Source organism: Electrophorus electricus, chromosome 25 (assembly GCF_041902795.1).
Source record: "Electrophorus electricus isolate QZ-2024a chromosome 25, ASM4190279v1, whole genome shotgun sequence".
Taxonomy (NCBI): Eukaryota; Metazoa; Chordata; class Actinopteri; order Gymnotiformes; family Gymnotidae; genus Electrophorus; species Electrophorus electricus.
In genome coordinates this window covers 11,252,582-11,267,500 of record NC_137521.1, presented here as the reverse complement: position 1 = coordinate 11,267,500, position 14,919 = coordinate 11,252,582, and the positions used below count along the sequence as shown (strand labels likewise).

Here is a 14,919-nt window from a genome sequence, read left to right as displayed (position 1 = left end):
TTGTGCTTTTGGAAAAAAAAAAAGTTTCATTGTAACAGAGTTGTTTAATGATAAAACATGGTTAGGGAATTATTCAAACGGATCTTGGCTTGCTTCAATCAGAAATGCTGCCCAGACAATTCAGAGTGGGTTTAGTGAGAATTAAAGCATATTAACTAACTCAGTGGTCACAGTGCAAAACAAGCCAGTGCTGATACTATTTCCCAATAACAAGAACTGCTCCTGTCATTCCATTACCAATGGAACTTTAGGTATGGGGTTTACAACTGGTGCCAATGCAAATGAGGAAGGTACTGCTGGCCATTACAAAAGAAAGTGTCACCCACATCACCACAACAACGAGAAAAATGCACACTGAGCCTAAATTTAGCCTCCATGGCGTGCTGCCTGTGCACACCTTGCGAGTAGCGAAGCGTCAAGAGGAACGTGGACGAGGCATTTGTAGTTCCGGAGAGCCGGAAATGATCTGCGATAAGGATGAGGGCACGGTGTGAAAAGGGTGGCATGGGAGATAAAGAAAAAAGCACCAGAGAGGCAGAGAGAGACAGAGGCGGAGATCGCGGTTACTATTTGAGGCGAGTCCCACTTTGCATGCATGAAGCAGTGCTGGAACAAGCCCCTGCATGCCAGGAGCCTCACAGCAGGGCCAGCGGTGGGGCTGCACTGCAGCAGAAAATGGGGGAGAAGGATGAGAGAAGACGAGAGAGGAGATGGAGGGGAGACAAGCGAAAAGCACAAATACGTAGACGAGCATTCGTAATGGGAATGAAGCACACGGCGATCCTAAATGTCTGCTTGAAATGCACAACCCGCGACCAAACCGTCAGATCAGACTTGCGAAGCATGAGTGTTGAAGGCTGGTCTCAAGGTACAAGAGGACTGTGACAGTCTTCCATTCACCAGGATCTGCTCCCCTGGGCATAGAGAATCGGAGTCATGGGATATGTAAAGGTTGGGAGGAGCAGCACGCCTCCACTCTGCCCTCATTTCTTCGTGTTTATACTCCCAAACCTCCCGGTTTCCTCTGGGATCTCATAGCGCTCTTTCTCTCCTGCACCCCCCTGTCCCTGAACCTCTCATTCCCACTCACTCCAGCTACAGTGTGGGGGGGGAGTTGGCCTCTCCCTCCTACAACCTCGGTAATTTATTGAAACCAGATAATCTGGACATTTCTTCATCACAAGTCCTCTTTTTTTATGGTGAATGTGATTTTGGGTAACTGATCTGAGATCAGTGTAAAACATCTAATGTGGTCCTGGTGTTGCTCAGTAAGCAAGGGTTTGATCTTCCTGCTGCTGTCTGCACCCCTCCACTGGTCTACGAAACCCTTCTCACATGTGGGCGGAGCCCCAGCTGGATGCTAAACAGCCTCCTTCTGCTCCTCCTCTTCCCACTCCTGGTTGGCAGAGGTGCAGCAGGCGGGCACTCGGCCGCCCCCGCCTTCCCGCCGGGGTGAGCGCAATGTCGCGCCAGCTGCAGGCTCTTGAGCCCCTACACTGTGTGCGACAGGCAAATGGACGAATGGCAGAAGGTAATGGAGCAGGGAAATGTTTAGGAAGGAACTGGCCCAGGCCCTTGACAGGCCCCTGGGGGCTTGCTTGGATCAGCCACATGGTTATTGTACTTCAAGCACTGGGGCACAGAATGAAAAAAAACAAAACAATCTTCCGCACGGCTACGGAGTTTGACTTCTGAGGGATTTGCTCCATTCGCATGCAGAGGCGTGGCCGCACTGAGGTTTTGCCTCTTGAACATGAGGAGGTACCGGGGCGAGAGAAGGTCGCTAAACAACAGCATGACATGAGTGGAAGCCCATGTGTCTTGCCCCAGGCATGATTAATGACCACCTGGAAGAGCACATGACAATCATTTCCAGGAAATTTGCAGGCCGCTTGGGAAGTGTTGCCTTTGGACACAATTAACCGACCCCTCCCCCTCAAAAGATGAAAGGGGCCGGATACGTGCATGTCTATGCTTTATGGACATTATGCAACCAGTGACGTGTGTGGCAGCATCTGTATTTACTCTTAACACAATTTGGAGGAATCCAAATCTCCCCATGGAAGTTTGAAGAGTGAAGACACAGAACCAGGAGGGTGAGGTCTACAGGAGGGTCATCGACTGGACGTCAGGGAAGAGGGCATCCACATCCCTGCCAGTCTCTTTGCCCATGGCACTCCTTCACTCAATGGCACTCAAACAGGCAAGCACCATTCATGATGGCTCCATACTTCATACTCAATTTATGCCAAATTCATAGACTACATAACAGGGAGAGAAACATCTTGATTGTAGGTCTTGGTTTGGTATATGGTCTCTCCACTTAGAATATATGTCAATGCAATGTATTCCTTCTTTTGACCAGTTTCGCACTGCTGTCTTTGGGTGGTGGTCTGAACAACACGATATCCCAGTTTAAATAGTCTCACAGACTGAGTAACACCAGGACGGCTTTGTAGAGAACATTTCAAAGCAGCTTCAATGAAAAGTCCCTGCAGTTGGTGCAGTATCGTCCAAGATTAGGTTTGTTCCCCAGCATTCCCAGACCAGTGTCTGCAGGGCCATGTAACGCTGGGTCAGCTCTCCGCAGTAGGAGGTTGAAGGAGTGATGTGTGATAATGCAGAAAGCGTAAGAGGGAAGCTTTAATCAGGGAATGAATCACTGAATCAGCACTTCAGGCTGAGCCAACAACCAACCAGGATTATTTTTCAAATATCGAATGTACATAGTAAACACAGGACTGACAAAATTCATAATAGCACTATAGGTTACACATAGGACATGGAAACCAGAGAGAGAGAGAGAGAGAGAGAGAGAGAGAGAGAGAAAGAGAGAGAAAGAAAGGCAGAGTAATTACGTCCATGTCCAAGTTAATTTCACTCAGTGGTTGTATTTAAAAATTCACAATGAATGCCAGAAGCAGATTGCCAGACTATCATACGAGTTCTTCCTCAAATGCATTCCTCAGCACATTTCAGTAAATCACTTACCATTTTTAACCTTAAGACAGAATCTCTATCGCAAAATACACCAAGAGAGTCTTGAGCATGTTTACGTAACCAGGCCTAGCTCATGCCAGAGCCAGCGTGGAGTTGCATAAGTCATGTCAAATGAAGCTGATATGCTGTTCACTTTATTATCATGCTGATTCACCGATTAAGGCAGTTCCTTGAGTCTGGAACACTAAACGATGCACTTTGACCTTTGGCAATATGAATATTTCAGAACAACGGCACAGGAAATGCCAAAACGCCTCCACATCAAAAGACGTGATGTCACCAGATAAGGTATATCAAGTAAATTTTCAAGAAAGCTGCAATAAAGAAGTATGCACTTTGCAAGTGCTAAGCTTGACCACAACTGGAGAGATGCGGAGTGGGTCTCATCTGAAGGATCGCGAGTGGATCTGAGAACCTGAAGGATCGTGAGTGGATCTGGAGAAGTGAAGGATATGAGGTGGATCTGAGAACCTGAAGGATCGTGAGTGGATCTGGAGAAGTGAAGGATATGAGGTGGATCTGAGAACCTGAAGGATCGTGAGTGGATCTGGAGAAGTGAAGGATATGAGGTGGATCTGAGAACCTGAAGGATCGTGAGTGGATCTGGAGAAGTGAAGGATATGAGGTGGATCTGAGAACCTGAAGGATCGTGAGTGGATCTGGAGAGGTGAAAGATGGGCAATGAATCTGAGAAACTCAAGGATATAGAGAAATGGAACTGGCAGAAAACACCTTTGTTTTTTCAAGTCAGTGCGATACATGAACTACCTGCTGTGGCAAAGTGGCTGCTGATATGACAATATTTTTTGGGAAATATCTAACTGTGTTGTATGTTACTAGTGCACTAGTAGCATAAAACACAGTTATACATTTCCTAAAAAACCTTTACGCTGATCAAATAGTGAGCTTGACTTGGTTAGCTTACACAGGGCTGCATTTGAAGGTAAATAGAGGTACTGGTAGAGGAGGTCTTGGAGGAGTTGATTTGCATTCACTGCTTTCCAATTCAAAAAAACCTGGCACGATAACCTTTGGCTGTAATGACACTCCCACACAGAACTGTCACTCAGAACACACCCTTCCTGTGCCTGGCGAGACACTGGCCCTCACTCCATAACTCTCATACCACAGCACTTTGTTCATGGTGCTTAGCTCACACTTCCAATGAAACTTACAATTGCGACTGAGCCATTGAGGATTAAGGGCCCTGCGCCGGGGCCCAACAGTGGCAAGTCGGTGATGATGGGGCTCCAAACGGCAACCTTCTGGTTACTGGTCAAGTATCTTTACCACTGAGCCGCCATTAATGCTTCACACATGCCATTCTCACCTGAGGCAAATATGCTTGGCACTAGGACATCGTAGATGGTACAAAGAAGACATGGGGTACAACCCTCAACAGAAACGCGAGCTGAAGATACTGCACTAGCTATATATGTCACAAACAAACAGCAACAGACGCTTTCTCTACAGAGCCTCTCCATCATCTGTCACTGCTGGACATTAACCAACAGTGTGACTGTGAACGTTTTTCAGACTCGCGCCATTTTCCTAAGCAGAAGAGGGAATTTCTCCGATGTAGTGTTCAGCCACTGAAGGCTAAATAAACCACCAACCACAACTCATAGCCACAAAGAGGAAACAGAAATAATGATGTTCTTGTACTTCATTTGAGATGAACTACAGTGGATGGTCACCACTGTATCCAGACATCACCTTCGCATGAATGAGGTTAGCACCATTAAGTCTGTCTGCAAGTCAAACCTTATGATCGCCTGCAAACCTTTTCAGAGCAATATTATTTTATTTATATGTGTAACGCCATGAAATGAATCTGTGGCGTTATTTTTCAATATATCAGCACTGTTCTTTGTAGGTACGTTACTGCATTCACACTTTGTGGTCTGTGGTGTCTGTAACTCGGTTACTAATGTGGCATTATGATGAACGGGTGATACGCTAAGCGTACCTCAGCCTGTTCACTGTGTCGTCCTTATACGCATAATCTAGGACCAGTCGCTACTTTGCATATTCTGATCTTTTCCTTCATATTCAGAAACTACACACTGCTCCGTGATCAGCGGACGAGAGTGAGGCCACAGAGCGGTGACGTACGTACGTGTGTGTGTGTGTGTGTGTGTGTGTGTGTGTGTGTGTGTGTGTGTGTGTGTGTGTGTGTGTGTGTGTGTGTGTGTGTTTGTTTGTGTCCATTGGCCTACTGTGGAGGAATGTTGCACAGCATCGTGGGAACAGTGAAGAATGTGCGGGGTACTCCTGTTCGCTGCTGTTCGCCCGTCTCGTCACAGCTATTCTCAACACAACGACAGACGAATTACACTCGAATATTACAGCATCTGATTTCAGACTGGGATGACTATAACTGACACATTAACGTGGGTCCTGAACTTTAACAGGCTTTAAAGTGCCACGATCCAGTTATAACTTACTTCTCCTCTCAAAACGAGTGCGCAGGAGCCCTGACGGCACCTATGTCCTCCATACCGTCTCCATACAAAGAAAGACAACAGGGCTCTGTGATCACTTCGCTTATCCCATAATGCTTTATCACAACCTCACTAAATCATAATAAAAATATGCGGGTCAGTTTCCTGGCTTGGGGCAGCTTTCAAAGATGGCTCCTGGTACTGCGGACCTGTCACTGACAGTAGCCGCGGCCAGCGCTTGCTGGGGTGAGACGAGTGACCGCTTAATGCTGTCCAGACCACTCAGACAAAGCTGAGCGCACAAACACGAAGACGAATGGACAGATAGGCTGTCTTCCTGCAATTGTTCGCAGCAGCCACGTGACAAAAGTGCCTCGAGGTGCAAAGCTGCTTCAGCGACCCCAGTACGTAGTCGCACAGCGGGCCGTGGCATTCACATGTACGCGTATAAGCAACTGGTGTAGTAATTGGGTAAATCTAGGAAAAAGTGTGTGTGTGTGTGTGTCTCTCTCTGTGTGTGTATGTCTGTGGTTACCTTTATTTAGTGGTGAAAAGATAAGAAAAGATTTCTGTATGATTACGTCGATAATAAATATGGGATAAAACATGAAACATCATAAAATTTTATAATTTTCTGGAAATTGAGATAACACGACATTAATGATACTTAATTAATTTTTTAATGAATTCATATTCTATTCATAAGTTCCACTCCTATTCTATTCATAAGTCCCATTAAAGCCAAAAGAAGTACTGCATTCATGTATATTGTATACTGTATTCGTCAGTGGGCTACGCACATCTCAGGAGACCCCCGGATACCGCTGACCTGCAATATTACGTAATTTCACTATTATTCACCAGTTCAAACCTCACAGTGACGTCGGGCGCGAAGTGTTAAATGGCAAAAAGACCATTTACGTTTGGTGCTATCACGATAGTAAAAACAGCAATGGCAAGCATCAAACAAGGCACTGGATACGAACGCTGCCTCTTCGTTAAGCGAAGCCAGTGTTTTCGCTAAGATTCCCTAACGTTATATTTACCTGCACACTGTTAAAGTAGTAAAGACACGCACATAGCCAAATGGAAATATGTAGCCTTTGCTATGGTATGAAAACGCATCTCATCTCAGTGATACTTACATGATGCCCACTCTTGTTTCGGAATCTACCTTCACCTTGGACAGGTGGGCTAATACGCATAATGCTTTATAAAAATCCGGTAAGATTCTTACTTGGATGGGCCTTTTTATCTTTCTTGTCGTCTTTCTCGCTGTCAGAGCGATAGGTTCAGGATGGCTGATAGTCCACCGAAAGTATCCCAGACGCTGATTTCTTTAGGCCAGCGAGCTGTTGGCTGGAGCGTTAAATCGATAATGAAGAGAGTCTAAGGCATTGGAAGCGTAGGTCTCCGCCTCCCAGACTCAAACATAGTTCGGAGAACCAATTTCCAAGTTTCTGCATGCTCAATAAGATTGCAGAAGTCAAGTTCAATAAACTTACAACGCCACCTGCAGGGCGACTGTGGTCTTACACTTTATATGGGTAATAGTTGGTGCGTGCGCCCAAGTATATTATATTATATTATATTATATGTTTATTTATTATTTATGTGTTTCCTAATGTATCTAGATAGATAGAAGAAGGCGCATAAATAAATATAAAACACATAATATAATAAACAACCTAGACAGATAGACTTTTTTTGTGACTTTTATTTTGAAAATGGATTGGTGGACGGATTCGATAGACAAGACCCTCACGGCTCGGCTTCATGTCTTTACCAACGTCGTTATCTGACGTTATGTCAAGATTAATGAGCAAAAGTCAGTGTCTCTCTCGCCTTTTTCTAGAATTTAGGTGGAAATGTCACCAACCAGCTAAGGTGTACACATATGTTACTGGAGCGCGCAAAAGTGAAGCAACGTTAAACGTAAGTAGACGATGTAAACAAAGTAGGTTAGCTAAGCTAGGTTAGCCATCCTAAATCGCTAGCTAGATAAGTTAGCTTTGAGAACTAAATATAACTAAACATCAATAGAAATCTTCTTAAATTGTGGTTAGAGTTTCGTCATCTACCGTTGTCAGTGTTTGATAATGTGAGTTTAGTTAGATAACAGACTCCAATAGTTGTACGTAGCTAGCTAGTTAAGTGAACATGTCTTCAAATGTGCCATTTGAGGTAGATAGCTATAGTTATGTGTTTAGCCTTATAACCTTATTAGTGGTACATCAGTTAGCCTTGTAAACCTTATTAGTGCTACGTCAGTTAACCTTATAAACCTCATTAGTGGTACGTCAGTTAGCCTTATAACCTCATTAGTGGTACGTCAGTTAGCCTTATAACCTCATTAGTGGTACGTCAGTTAGCCTTATAATCTCATGAGTGGTACGTCAATTAGCCTTATAACCTTATTAGTGGTACGTCAGTTAGCCTTATAATCTCATGAGTGGTACGTCAATTAGCCTTATAACCTTATTAGTGGTACGTCAATTAGCCTCATAACCTCATTAGTGGTACGTCAGTTAGCCTTATAATCTCATGAGTGGTACGTCCATTAGCCTTATAACCTTATTAGTGGTACGTCAGTTAGCCTTATAACCTTATTAGTGGTACGTCAGTTAGCCTTATAACCTCATTAGTGGTACGTCAGTTAGCCTTATAACCTCATTAGTGGTACGTCAATTAGCCTTATAACCTTATTAGTGGTACGTCAATTAGCCTCATAACCTCATTAGTGGTACGTCAGTTAGCCTTATAATCTCATGAGTGGTACGTCAATTAGCCTTATAACCTTATTAGTGGTACGTCAGTTAGCCTTATAACCTCATTAGTGGTACGTCAGTTAGCCTTATAACCTCATTAGTGGTACGTCAATTAGCCTTATAACCTTATTAGTGGTACGTCAATTAGCCTCATAACCTCATTAGTGGTACGTCAGTTAGCCTTATAATCTCATGAGTGGTACGTCAGTTAGCCTTATAAACCTCATGAGTGGTACGTCAGTTAGCCTTACAAACCTCATGAGTGGTACGTCAGTTAGCCTTACAAACCTCATGAGTGGTACGTCAGTTAGCCTTATAAACCTCATGAGTGGTACGTCAGCCTTATAACCTTATTAGTGGTACATTTCACAAGGACTACAATAATACAATGATTCATATTGATTACTCAAGATGACACTGTTGGTGCAAACAGAACCTTAGCTCTTATTTATACATAGTCACGATTTGTACCAAATTAGAAGAGTACGGATGATAAACAGTTATGGAAGTAAAATGATGTAGCATTTGTGATTGAAGTGCCAGTAATCTCTTTGTGTTTTCTTAGCCAAGATGGTGTGCATTTTACAACACTAACTCGGGACGGCCAGAAATTAAGACAGACGCACAATGGGTAAACAGACCTGTTTTAGAATGACATTATAGGCCACTTTAATGAGTTATTTTGAAGGAAGAGTTCTAATCTAGTGTGTGTAAATGACCATACTCTGCCCATGTAGTCACTGCCATGTGTATATAAAAGGCAACAGCTAAATAAATCAGCATGATTACGTTAAGATCCATACTGTAAATCTCTCTTGGTGGAACAGAAAGTTCTTTCACTTTTACTTTAGGTGTTCCTGTAGTGTGGAATGCTGAGTGTATAATGTAATAAGTAATACTAACTAATGAGTTGAGTATTGATTCATTGACACAGTAATATATATTGTTCTTATTGTTATTGATATTATATAATATGTACACACATTATTTAAATACAATTCTTATTAGACACCTAATGTGGCTTGTGGCTGTAAAAACTAGCAATAATATGTTAGTTGTTAATACAGTCTGCAGAACACACTGTGTGTTTTATTACTCTTTCAGTGGGTTAACGTTATACTTGGAGACATTCGGAGAAGAGGGCTGCATTTGTCATGTCCTCCAGCAGAAGTACATGCTCGTCAGTTCAAGTAAGTGATGCTTTTGTCTTGTCAGTCAGAGCATTAGGTTCAGTACAGCCAGATTTCCCCAAAATCAGAGCGATAGCAATGTTTGTACGTTATCTAAATCATGTAAATGTGGTGGGTGTATTTATTTTTCTAACACCCTGTTTTTGTGACTTGGTAGGGAGTTAACAGAAGCTGCTTATGAAAAGGTAGCAAATGAGACACTGGATGCGCTAGCAGAGTACCTCGATGACCTCACTGATGCAAAATGCACTCCTTCAGACTATGATGTTGTCTTCTCTGTGAGTACATTGTAAAGACCCTTAGATGGATGAGGAAACTCTGCTGTCCACTTTATAGTGTCAAACTTGCATGTTTCTTTACTGCCATACCCAAGTAAGCAAGACACTCCTGCATTCCTTTACTGTTTGATGAAAGGGGCGATGTATCTTAATGACCACTTGGGGGCGCTGTTGCTTTATGAAGAAATGTGCTCTAATAGACTGTTCAATGCTGACTGCATTTCCTCGCATCTGTATGATGTCTGAAACATGCAAATTGATTATTTAACTCATCTTTTAAAAAAAAAGTTTTTACAGGGCTATATGTCTTATTTAAAAAAATGACTTTATGTGGGTCACTGTGTCTGTTTAGGCTGGCTTACACATGCAGTGGTAGCTAAGTGATCTCCTGTCCATCCGTCTTATAGCATATTGCAATACGTCCCATAATTTAACACAAATCATGGCAGTTGGGAATGTAAAAACTCCATGTGAAGTAGCCCTTTCAGCATGTGTAGTCTGGCTCTGGTTGGGCTGCCTCCTCTTCATCGCATGTCTGTATGAATTCTTGACCCACTTCAGCCAGAGCTGCTTAGGTGGTGGTATGTAGGTCTAGGCCCATGGTGCATCTGTAGAGAAACCCTGTTTTTCCCACCCAGTAACAGACCAGATGATGCCTGTGGTCAGAAGCAGGACTGTACAAGTATGGAGAGTGTCCTCTAAGCCTAGGCTATGGGCTTTCTTAAATTGCACTTAGCAAATAAACAGTGTTTGCTTTCTGGGTTTGACTTGCCATATTTGCCAAAGCCCCGGTTTGAAGAACTACTGGGCATCTCATGCCAAGATCAGCATGTAAGGTTCCTCTGACTTGGGACTCAAGCAATGCTGTTTGGTGAGAATAAGGCTTTGAGACCTTTATGATGGTGGTGTTTTTTCCCCATCTTTTTTCACGTTCACTGAGTGCTTTGACCCGTTCTGTTAGAGGAGGCTGCCAAAAAAACGCTCTGTCCTGTTGGGCCGCAGTAAATGGATGCACGCGTCATGAAGGAATCGTTCTACGGGCTGTTAACACCGAATATGGATAAATGCAGCTTGTTTAGCCTGCTGTCTACATCAGCAGCAAGCTCCAACTCCAGCTTCAACTGCATCTACGCACCTTCATTTTTTTTTTTTTTTGGAAGTAGTTTGAAGACACAATTCTGCCCAAGACTATTATGTGAAATACACTGTATATAAAATGTGTCTGAGTTCTTGCCTGGACAGTTACTATCATTGGTATTTAGGGGTTTGAAGCTGACCCTCTCGAACAGTAATAAAGCAGTTGTAGGGAACATCAGTATCCGCCATGTTTCCTGTCTCGTAGACATATGTCTATTATGTTCTGTCAGCATTGTGGAGTCCCATCCGCCCATCTCTGGTGTCGTGTCAACCACGTGACCTGCCGTAAGGAATCATGGGGAATCTCACAGCTCCGTGCCATAACTGGCAGCTCTTTTCCAGACAACCGATTAGCTTGTTCTGGTCTCTTAGAGAGATGTCTGTTTGTGTTTTTGCCCAATAGGAAAGGAAAGGCACTGTTAAGTATGTAGTGGTCTATGGATACTGTGTACAGATGTGTAAAATGTCTTTTTAAGGTTAGAGCTTGTTGTCTGGCCAGTGATGGTGGTTCCCACTGAGAGCCTTAGGTTGTACTACGAGTCTCATAGTACTGTAGTTGCCTTTGGATTATATTTACATGGACATTAGCAAATAAAGAACCTTGATTTGCTCTGTATTTATTTTAATGTGATCTGTTAGTTTCCTTTACTTTGTCTGACCTGCTTATGTACTCACATTCAAGTCTCAGTTCCGGTCTTCTCTGAATTTCCTTCCCAGAATTTCTTAGGAGAAGCAGCATACGTTGGAAGCGGAGCTGTGCATGTGAGCGGTCACGTGAACAGCCTTGTTCCCAGCACACCTTTGCTTGAGCCTTGTGTTGTTGTAGCAGCTGGTGGTAGCCTGTTCACTGCAGGACGTGCTGACTGATTGATTGGTCATTCACACTTTCTGTAGCACCAACCCCCCCAGCTAGATAAATGTCAGGCAGGAAGCGTCCTGTCAGACTGCCCTCTGAGCACTGGGATTCTGCCCCTCTCTGCTGTTCCCACGTCCAGGCAGGACACAGAAGATGCCACTTCTGCCTCCCAATGCCGTCCCGTGCAATGGGAAGATTTAATAAAACTCCGACTTCTTAAATCTTGTGTTTGGACAGCGGCTGCCTGAGATGGCGCTGAGGAATTGAGCTGCACTCCCAGGCCTGCAGCTCGCGCTTTCACAGCTGAAGAGATGTCCCACCAAAGACGCAACACACACACACACACAAACACACATGCACACACACACTTCCTGTAGTGCTGACGGCTTCTCACATTTCGTAGGCCACACTGTGGTCAGTCATCTTTGAGCCTGTTGCTGCCATTGAGGGGACATGTCACTTCCTCTTTCCAGAGGTATCTGACTTAATTCAACCCCTCCTTAGCTGTAAAGAGGAAACGTGGTCATCAGCAGATCTCACCTCTCTGACACACCAGTTCTGAGTCACGCCAGCGGTCACAGCATGTAGAGAAGCTTGTGAAGCGTGCCAGCCATTTTAATCAAAAGAAACAAAAGAACAGGCCAGTTAATTTGGACTTGCAGTAACGTGCTGTGCTCCATGCTGAAATATTCCTTCTCAGACACAGAGCCAAACAGCCTCCAGCTCGAATGAGCACTAAACAGCAAGTGTTCCCTCGTTCCAGCCATGTGACCTGTCTGTGAATGTTCTGCATCTAATTGGGCCTTTTTTTAGGTTATTTTTTGCAATTTTTCTTTATTTTTTATATCTGTCCATGTCTCTTGGGCATCTGGTCAATGTGGCGTGTGAATTAGCTCAGCTTATGTCTGGCCCACCGGGAATTCAGAGACTGGAATTTTAGTGACTAAACAGATCAAAGGAATGTTTTGCAAAGAAATCTAAAAGTGGTAATAATTTCTTTCTACAGAGTGGAGTTCTGACTGTAAATGTGGGCGGGGGACATGGAACCTATGTCATAAATAAACAAACACCCAACAGACAGATTTGGCTGTCCTCTCCAATAAGGTACGCAGTGTTGTCTTTTTCTATATGTTTAGTGAAACCTGTCAAAACAGGTTACTTTCTGTCTGTTTTAAAGAAGCATTTTCAGTCTGTTAATGCAAACTTATCATGACTGACAGCAGTTTTTGTGTCCTGAACCGCTCATTTTTATGACTGTCCAGATTTAGATGTTTTATTATTTGTTTAGTTTAAAAGCGGGTTATTTGTTTATTTAGTTCAAAAGGTCGTCACAAGCAGGTCACTTCTGTTGGTTACATTTCAGCTTTTCTACTGCAACAGAAACCTTAAGAGCTGTATAACTAGACGTACTGAATGTGTGTTGGTTACGCAGTGGGCCAAAGCGTTACGACTGGACCGGGAAGTGCTGGGTGTACGCCCACGACGGCATGTCCCTGCACGATCTGCTCGCCAAAGAATTATCTGCCATCTTTCAGTCAAGAATGGACCTGTCATGCCTCATCCATTCCTCAAGGGGGCACCAGGAGGCACAAACACCCTCAAAAAACGGTCAGCCCACAGTCCTTAGCTGCAGGAACACAGATGTGCTAGCACGGAGGAACGGATGAGGCGCTCATCGTCATTCCTTGAAATTCTGGAAATGCGCTCACACCCAGCTGTTGACTTGTGCATTACCTGTCATGCCTAATGACTGTAGAAGGTTAGCTCTAAATAAAAGTCTTTTCCAGTTGCAAAACTTGAAGTCCTGAACACATTAACTGGAAAATGTTTCTTCATTTGTATTTTATGATTTTAAAACGGTGTCGCTGAACAAAAAGCACTGCATTGCATCAACCCCCAAAAAGTAGCATAAAAGTAAGTCACTTTCTTAATACACAGACATAATAGCAGGCTGCCTGATTCTGACAATGTTACTTATGACTTATCGTGTTATAATAATAGTGAGTAACCTTTAATAACTTTAATTATGACTAACTAGTGAATTCGGTTTACCATACGTGATTATCTTATTGCAGAGACAAAGATTAATTGTCAATTTATGAATTGCTTATCCTTAATGTATGTTCATTCAGTAAAAATTCATTTGATCACTCTCTGTTCTAATCTTTGCACTTATTCTAATCTCTACCCTTATTTGGACCAGTTTGTAATGGTCCAAAGCCAGGTGACTGAGATGTAAGGGCACTAAATATAATTATTTGTAAGTATTTCAGAAGTCTGGCCCTGTCTTGAGTACAAACAGTAGAATACGTATATAGAAGAGGGAGGGATTACAGCAGGCAACTGCTTGGAGAGGTTATAGATTGTTGCCCCCTCCCCCCAAAAATACCATGTTGCCAGCACTTGGCATATTTATCAACAGTCACACAATTAAATAGGAAGAAAATGTCTCTCACATCAGTGTGAAATGTGGAATATTTTGTCTAATGTCAAGGTTTGTCATAAAGCTAGTCAGTACAATGTTGAAAATTGAAGTGTAAGTATATGTTGTGCCATGTACACTGGATCTAGGAAGTGGGGCACAGTGAGGACTCCCAGAATGCTGTGCTGTGCTAATTAAGTTCAGTGTTTTATGTTTTGTTTTGAATAGATGATTTGTGTCAGTATGGCTGCGTTTGTTTTGGTAAGTGTCATCTTTCCCTTTTTGTTAAAAACGAGAGTGTGTAGTTGTTGTGACTGATGTGTGTGTTCTTCAGTTATCCTCCCCCAGTTTTCTCCATCAGTCCTGTTCTGATTATTTCCTTCTTTTGTCTTTCCAATGACTGCTTTGCAATAAACAGCTGTTCCTTGAGCAGAAGCTCTATCTGGTTCTTCCACGCTGACAGTAAACTGCTGTCAAAAGTGGGATGTTGCCAACAAGCTGGAAGAAACTGAGCAGTGCACCAACAAACCTGAAGACAGGTCAGGTCCAGCCAGCTGAGTGTGAGGTAGGTGAATGAGGATGATGGCAAAGAAGCTCACAGGCACCGACTTCCACGCCGCTATGGCGATGTCACCTTGAAACCACAGCCCCCACAGAAGCAAATGGCTGCCCGGAGTTGTGATTGGATGGAGGCCTTTATTGTGATACAGTTTTTCCAAGCACTTGAGGGAAAAGCACTGCAGCTACTTGTGGATCTGTCGTGTTCACATCCACCCTACAGAAGGAGTTGGCGATGCAGTGCTTCCTAAAGGAGCTGGAGGAAC

General features: G+C 43.5%; 2 protein-coding genes across 2 annotated transcripts in view; one reads left to right on the top strand and one right to left on the bottom strand.

The window, feature by feature from the left end:
• The window catches only part of pip5k1bb (phosphatidylinositol-4-phosphate 5-kinase, type I, beta b), a 33,972-nt gene extending 27,074 nt beyond the window's left edge, over positions 1–6,898 (bottom strand). Inside the window, exon 1 of the mRNA XM_027014393.3 lies at positions 6,682–6,898. The gene's annotated coding sequence lies outside the window, so the exon portion shown is untranslated. The remainder of the gene's footprint in view (positions 1–6,681) is intronic.
• A 286-nt stretch (positions 6,899–7,184) lies between these two features.
• Positions 7,185–14,524, top strand: fxn (frataxin). The gene is made up of 6 exons (XM_027014395.3): positions 7,185–7,379; positions 8,778–8,843; positions 9,317–9,402; positions 9,560–9,680; positions 12,680–12,777; positions 13,106–14,524. The coding sequence occupies exons 1-6, from the start codon at positions 7,221–7,223 to the stop codon at positions 13,338–13,340; spliced, it is 765 nt and encodes a 254-aa protein (XP_026870196.2). The 5' UTR covers positions 7,185–7,220; the 3' UTR covers positions 13,341–14,524.
• Positions 14,525–14,919: the final 395 nt, after the last annotated feature.